This window comes from Lathyrus oleraceus, chromosome 5, assembly GCF_024323335.1.
Source record: "Lathyrus oleraceus cultivar Zhongwan6 chromosome 5, CAAS_Psat_ZW6_1.0, whole genome shotgun sequence".
Classification (NCBI taxonomy): domain Eukaryota; kingdom Viridiplantae; phylum Streptophyta; class Magnoliopsida; order Fabales; family Fabaceae; genus Lathyrus; species Lathyrus oleraceus.
Window position 1 is genome coordinate 524,253,394 of NC_066583.1, and position 8,248 is coordinate 524,261,641.

General features: G+C 36.0%; 1 protein-coding gene across 1 annotated transcript; it reads left to right on the forward strand.

Moving 5' to 3' along the window:
- Positions 1 to 483: 483 nt before the first annotated feature.
- LOC127086037 (probable folate-biopterin transporter 8, chloroplastic) lies at positions 484 to 3,364 on the forward strand. The gene is made up of 2 exons (XM_051026721.1): positions 484 to 1,261; positions 1,895 to 3,364. The coding sequence occupies exons 1-2, from the start codon at positions 715 to 717 to the stop codon at positions 3,049 to 3,051; spliced, it is 1,704 nt and encodes a 567-aa protein (XP_050882678.1). The 5' UTR covers positions 484 to 714; the 3' UTR covers positions 3,052 to 3,364.
- Positions 3,365 to 8,248: the final 4,884 nt, after the last annotated feature.

Below are 8,248 nucleotides of genomic sequence, written 5' to 3' on the forward strand. Positions count from 1 at the left end.
CAAGTATATTATATCAAAATTTATTTTAATATATATAAAAAAAATTATATAATTAGTGCATAAATATCTCATTTGTATTCACGTCGGCCCTTTTTTTTCTCCCAAAAACAAAATTCGCGTCGACCAATTTCATTTGACAAACAATACAAAAAAAACGAAGTCCGTCACAGCCATCACACGTGTTCTTCTATTACCGCAACTTGCCCCATCAAATAATTTCAACGGTCACAAATGACGGACCCAAATCTTCAACACCAAAAAAACCAACCTTCCTACGTTTTCAGCAACACGAAATCAAAATCATAAAATCCAAATCCACGGTCCATATTTCACCAACATTTCCTCACATCTCCCATACCCGCACTCCCCGCGCGTGTCCACCACGTCCGTTCCGAAATCCTCGTTATTCACACCGCAAACAAACACAACACAAAACAAGAACAAAAGTTTCACTTTCAAAAAACACAAAATGTCACTCGCTACAACCTCGTAGAACTGTCTATATTTATTTTTTTATTTTGCTATTATACCCTTCATATCTCTTCACACTCCTCTTCTAGATCCCTCTCTATCTCTTCACTTCACCCTTTTACATTATCATCATTATTCTCTCATTCATCACTATGAGTGTTTTTCATCTTCATTGATTTTTTCAATCTTCATTGAAATTTTCAGTGTTTCATTTTTTTATACAATTTCCAAATCTGAAAAACAATGATTCACCTTACAGTTTCATCACACAATAACCTCTTAACAGTTATCAACAAACCAAATTTACATAAACATCGTACACCAAAACCTTCAAGAACTAGAACTATCGTAACATGTTCACAACACCACAAGAATCATAGAAACTTCGTTGAAAAACCACAACAACATCAACAAGCTACATTCATGGTTGATGTTGATACACATCAAAGATTTGTTGTTAGAGAGAACAGGAAGAAGAAAGAAGACGGAAAGAGTGTGTTGCATGAGAAAGAGGAGAAGAAGAAGAAGGGTTCAAGTGGTGGAACTCAAATTGGAAGTAAACAAATGGTTATATTGTGTGGATTTGGGTATTGGTTACAAGGGTTTAGGTGTTTTCCTTGGCTTGCTCTTAATTTTCATATGGCTAGTAGTCTCAATTTGGACCCTTCGTTATTGCAACTTGTGCAGTATTCTGCTAATCTTCCTATGGTGGCTAAACCTCTCTATGGAATCCTTTCTGATGTTATCTATGTTGGTGCTGCTCATAGAATCCCTTACATTGTCATTGGAGGTATAAATTTAACTATCTGTGTTATGTTTTTTTGTGTTAAATGTGTTAAATGCGTCAAATGTTGAAATTGTATTGATTATGCATCATTAATACATGATTAAGTGAAGTAATATTTGCATTTTAATCTATGAAGCACGGACACCGGACACAATATTGAATCGGTGATCGATAACCATGTAACATGAAACGATATGCCAAACCTTTGCGATTCACCTACACACAGACATCTGACACGATATTGACATGATACTGGCATGTGAATGCTAGTGATAATTTGGGAAAATGAAAGTGATTGAATACAATCTCGCAAGTGTTGGTGTTGGTGTTAAGTAGGTTTTAGTATCATCTCGTCAATTTAGGATCTTTAACGAGCTGATAACTGTGAAGTCGTAACTCGCAGGGATTGAATCGGTTTGGTCTGATATTAGGTTATTTTGGTTCGATTGTTCTGCGTTTAGGTTGTCCTTTATATTTAACTAGATAACTCTTTTCATGTGTTACCGTGTCTTATGTTGAATTTGCTTCTCTATGTATTTACAAATTTGATACAGAAACGAGTACTATATCGATTTCTCTTCGAAATGAATTTCTACTTTTATCCCAAAAAAGTAACTTATTTTGTTCAATCTTCAGTTATTTTGCAGATCTTTGCATGGAATTATTTAGCATTTGTTCCTGCTGCACGCGAAGTGCTTACTGTCTTAGTTGGAATAGTTCTTCTCAGTAACTTGGGAGCATCCATTACAGAAGTTGCAAAGGATGCTCTTGTAGCCGAGTACGGCAAGAAACACAAAATTAGCGGCCTGCAATCATACGCGTTCATGGCTTTAGCCGCAGGTGGAATCTTAGGCAACTTGATCGGTGGTTATTTTCTACTGAAACTGCCTCCGAGAATCATGTTCATTATATTTTCATCCTTACTATCTCTACAACTAGCGATTTCTTTCTCAACAAGAGAGGATTCTTTAGGCATACAGAAACCGTCAAGTCAAAATCTCGCAACACCATCCATCTCGGAAAATATCAGAATACAGGTGTCGGATCTTATCGAGGCTATTAGCGATAAAAGTATTTCTCGCCCTCTTTTATGGGTTGTTGGATCAATTGCCATGGTTCCTATGCTTACAGGCTCCGTATTTTGCTATCAGACACAGTGTCTAAATCTCGATCCTATGATCATCGGTTGGTCTCGAGTGATAGGTCAGTTGGTGCTTCTCTCAGGAACCGTACTTTATAACCGATATTGGAAAAAGTTTCCAATGAGAAAGCTAATAGGCGCGGTGCAGATTCTATACGCGACGTCTCTACTTCTTGATCTTGCTTTGGTTAGACAGATAAATCTTCAATTCGGGATTCCAAATGAGGTCTTCGCTCCTTGCTTTTCGGGTTTAGCGGAAGTTCTAGCACAGTTTAAACTCCTTCCTTTCTCGGTTCTATTCGCAAGCTTATGTCCAAAGGGTTGTGAAGGATCTCTCACCTCTTTCCTTGCATCCGCTTTGATCCTATCGTCAATTGTTAGTGGATTTCTCGGTGTTGGATTGGCCTCTTTGCTCGGCATTACATCCGGTGATTACTCGGGCTTGACAGTTGGAATTCTCATACAATTCGTCGCAGCTTTACTACCTTTAAGATGGATTGGTTCAGTACCGATGTCACCGCCTGATTCAGAGGAGAAGCAACGGAGAAAGAGTATGAGTAGAAGAGCGCGAAGAAACAGAAGAGTTGGAAAAGTTGTGATCAGTTCGATTAATGCCTATAGGCGCGAAAGAGAATGGGAACCACAAAGTTGAAAATAATATGACCTCCGCAACTTTCAAAGGATAGGACTTCGACAAACCACCTTGTCGATTCGTCAAAGGTGGTTTCTGAGACGGAGAATGCTAACAAGTGCTCTTACGACATTGATTAAGGAATCAAAGAGGGAAGTTTTGTATAGAAGAATGATGTAAGTATTACATGGACAATGTCCTAAGATATTCATTAACAAGATCAAATGTTAACTGATCTCGAATATTCGTCTCTCGATTGATATGATTACGAGTTTGTTGTATACACACCATTTGATTGAATCATAAAAGTATGAAAGTCTCATGTGTACCACTAGATAGTTGCAGCCTAACTCAGTTTCTGATACCAAATGATCATACAACATAGAAAACACCAAGCTCATAAACTGGATTTTTCTGATACCAAATGGTCATGCAAGAAAAAAAGATAAACTGATCAGAAAGAAATCTCATTTGATATGATTATGAGCTATGTGCACCATTTGATTGGATCATCAGTATAGTGAAGGATTTTGTCTGTGTATTAATCTAAATATAAATTGGATAATTTATAGAGATAAAATATTCAATAATATTAGGCGATCATAATGTTTTTCTTAGAAGTCAATTATATTTTATTGGAAAAAAATATTTGATCAAATATTAATATTATTGGATCCTATGAAGCCACACAAATAATAACATAAGGATTAAATCGGGAGGTCATGGATTGTAAGAGAAATTGAGAGGTTAGGGAGGTTATGGATTGGAAAAGAAATTATCTTGAAAGGGATGATTAAGTCACATAATGTATGACATTATGAGCTTAATCAAATATTCACTATTCTATTATCATTATTTCAAGAGATAAATTCTAATTTTGGAGAATGTTTCCTTCCTCTTATCTTCCGGTTCTCTCAAGTCACAAAAGTAAGGAGAGAAATTTGTTCATTTCTTTCGTACTAGCGTACATGGTGATCCAGTTGTTGCTCGTGGACCAACACTAGAGGAAGGACGCTCGACGTTCTCGAAGATCTCCACTGAAAACTAGCACCTTCGTGGATTCACACATTAAAGATATATATTCTTATACTTTTTATGATTCATACTGTATGCATGATAATCTTGGGATTAGATGTAAAGAAGGAGATTTTTCAAATTCTACTATAAGCATCTAAATTTCTAAAGTGATATCAGAGTCTCTTGCATATGTTAATATGATCTATAAGAGGCTATCTTGTTCATAATTTTATTCAATAATAAATTTATTCTTGAATTAGTATAAAAGAGTTATATATATATATATATATATATATATATATATATATATATATATATATATATATATATATATATATATATATATATATATATATATATATATATATATATATATATATATATATATATATATATATATATATATATATATATATATATATATATATATATATATATATATATATATATATATATATATATATATATATATATATATATATATATATATATATATATATATATATGAAACTTTCTTGTTTGAATTTGTGTTTATGTTTTTATTTTATGCTTATATAATAAGTATAAGACCATCAACCTAAAACAACGCTGGAAATAGTTGGTTTTATTTGTTGTTAGATTAAATAATTTATGCCAAATTTGGTAAATTTACGCACAAAACTATTTTGAGAAAAATTATTAAAATTCTTTGTATTGAAATTAATTGAATTGAAAATACAAGAAAACAGAAAAAAAATTAAGTATTCCAATAATGCATATTGAGGATTAATATTTTAAATTAAATTGCCCTCATGAAAAATTTACAATTGAATTAGAATAATGATGGTGTTTAATATGATGTTTAATCCTACATTTTAATCATGACATGTGGTTGAATATATTATATGTTTAAATGTATCGTTGATATTTTTTTACTTTATTTAAATTTTAATATTCCAGAAGTAAGCTAAAGGAAGATGATCAAACCTTAAAAATATCTATGAAGATCAAGGATAGAGATCCATGATGATTTAAGATGGAGGCTTAAAGAATAATATTTAGGGTTAGGGGACATATTAGGATCATATTTTATTTCTTGCATTTAATTATTTTTTTGAATGCTTTCTAAGTTTTGCATGTGGTTTATTTATGCTTTGAGTTCACTAGGATCTAAACCCACATAGTAACCACTTAGGTCCCTAAAATAATATTGAGTCGATGCTTTTCTAAAATGACACCTACTAAAAACTTGATCGTTAGTAATAGGTTCTGCCAAAGCGGGATGTTACTTTCCATCTTCAGATAAGTAGGGTAAATTTCCGAAATTTGCATGTTCAGTTTCGTTGGACTTAACAAAATCATTAAAACAGTTTTGGGTTTTAAAGCAAATGGATGGGTTTGGGTAAAAGGTTATCATCCATCAACTAAGAATTACAAGAGATATAATTAGTAAAGGAGTTTACTTACCTTTCAACATGTTACCTTTCAACATGTTTTTGAGGAGTGACCAAAGTCCACTTAGAAACATGTTTGTAAGGAATTTAGAAGCACTTGGTTCAAAAGGGACAAACTTAAAATTGGTTTAAGTGTGTGACTTTTTAATTTTAGATCATTTAAAATTTGTTAATGGTTGTTTTGATAAATGTAAAAACGTTACATATGTTCTATTGTAGATATAATGACTGGTAACAATAACCACAATTCACCGTTTAACTTACATTCAATCCTTGAGAAGGATAAGTTGAATGTCAAGAACTTCCTTGATTGTGAAAGGAATCTAAGAATTGTTATTATATCCGAAGGTCGAGAGGAATGCTCTTGAAGCCCTAATGCCAATTGTAACCTCTACCTCTATTGATGAGGAAAATGTCGCTCGTAAGAATGTTGAGGATAGGTCAATAATCCTTACTTGCCTAATGTTTACGACCATGAAGCCAAGCTTGCAAATGTTTTTTGCAATCATGGATGTGTTTACTGTGGAAATTGGTAAACAACCGCTGGTCCTCCCTAGGCTTTAAAACAAAGGGTTACTTGCAGGATCGACCAGTTGATCCTAGGACATGTGTTAGTGCAAGTGAAGCTTGTCCAACTCGACATAATGACTTCGCGAGGAACGGTTCCTAACAAAGTGTCGAACAAGCGTAGGGTTTTTCCACACGAACGATTTAGACAATGTTACAGCCTATAGGTGACTCGTGACCGACAGCGCTATAACATTCAAAAGAGGTATATGACGAACACGCTTTTGGTAAACTCTATTATCGTAATAGAATTGGTGTCGACAGCGTAAACGACAACGTAAAATGATAACTCAAAAGTAAATGAAATAAAGATAAAATGTTCAACGGGAATAATTGAAAAGTAAGGAAGTTGCATTGAAATAAATGTGGTGATTCACGTACATAGCACTCTAAAAAAACTCTTGCTTCCTCGCTCTAGGAATGGGAAGTTTTCTTACAAGTGATTTTCAGTACAAAGTGAACACCCTAAGCCCCTTGTGGGACATTCTATTTATACTAAACTAGAGGAACTTCTCATAAGCTAAAACTCATAGAAACTAGCAGATGTTATGTCACACGATCTGCACAACTGTTGCACCCATGGCTTGTTAACTGCTTCACATTCTGGCGCTCTTATTCTTTTTGTAACTGCTGGTTATTTTAAATTTCAAATTTCTCCCGCCCAGACGTTAGTGCGATGTTGTCTTCTGCACATTTGGCTATAATTCTTTAAGTCCTAAACTTCACGTTGGTCGACAAAATGGCCTGTCGACCAGGCCAGCTTCTCTTGTCGGCTTCATCCTTTGACTTGTGTTTTTCCTACTCTTGCTTGCCTCCAACACCTCTTCATCCTTTGATGGGGTATAACCCCCAAATTCACAGGACTCTGTCATTTACTATGCTTTCAGCATGCCTTAGAGATTTTTCGTGGTAACAAAATGCCCCCCAGAGATGCAATTTTCGATTGTCGAAGTTGGTGAGATGATAGCATCTCTGAAACGTCGATTTACCCCTTACTGTTTCCACTTCTACTTCGTGGGACCTCTGTTTACCCCATGTTGATGACGTCATATAATCATGGAGGACGTTTCCTTTTTCCCTCAAGACGCACAAAATCACATCTACGTCATTTCGCGTCTTTATGACTGAATGTGTTTGTCTTTTCGCTTGCCTTCTCTCCACCACGTGTCTGTAAGCGTGGGAACATGGGCATACGTGTCGAAAATGGAAGTTCAACCGCTCACTCTTCTCTGCTCAGGGTTTAAACTCTATAAAACCCCCATTCTTTCTTCTTCTTCTCTTTTTTCGCCCTCTTGCTTCAGCATTTACTTGTCTTCTGCGCTCTGTGAAAAACTCTTCTTTTCCACAACGAAAAAATCTTCTATTCTCTTCATGGCAAGCTCCAACAAACCTTCTGCTGCTAAACTTACACATCCCATCAACATTGATGGTAGGGAGTATGTTCCTGAGCCTCCGTTTGCAGAAGAAAAGGAGAAAATCTGGCGTTCTCAGGTATTGATTCCTCTTTCTTTGGCTAATGAACCCTTAGCCTTCTTAGGTCCTCTCCCAAAAAACCGACACCCAGAGATTACCCGAAACGACTCTTCCCTTTTCCCCGCCAATCACATCTCTGAACTTGTGATTTCCGCTCAACAACCCTTCTCCCTTCGCTACGTCGACAGGAACTTCATGACTGCTCCTCCCAGAATTTGTCCTAAGTTTTGCGCTTGGATGGACCGATTGAAATAAAAAAAATCGACCACTGGAAAAGGACAAGCATTTATACCCTTTTACAGATTGCCTATTGTGGCCCTCCCCAATCTTGTGGCATGTTATTAGCTGCCCTTCAATTCTGGGAGAGTTCGACCAACTCCTTCCATACTAAGTGTGGCATGATCACGCCGACACTTCTGGACATTGCTGCCATCACTAGCTTGAAACCGACTGGCGAAGTCTTCGACTGCGAAGCTGTAGCGCCAATTTCCTTGAGGTTCGACGTTGGTGACTCTCGCAAGCCAACATACAACAATTTCATTAATCATCATGCCACCTCTACAGGCCCTGTGACCGACGAGGAACATGTGGCTTTCTTGACCCTTTGACTGTCCCGCTTTGTCTTATGTTCTAGATATATGCAGGTAGCAAAGCACTTTGCTCTCCTGGCAACCCAACTGCACCAAGAGCGTGACGTTGCCTTGGGCCAACTGATTTTAGCTTCTCTC

What these genes read in the sequence shown, in the direction of transcription:
- LOC127086037 (XM_051026721.1), top strand. Translation starts at nt 715, where the DNA reads ATGATTCACCTTACAGTTTCATCACACAATAACCTCTTAACAGTTATC. An exon ending in CCCTTACATTGTCATTGGAG is followed by an intron (nt 1,262 to 1,894) that starts GTATAAATTTAA and finishes TTCAATCTTCAG; the next exon opens with TTATTTTGCAGATCTTTGCA.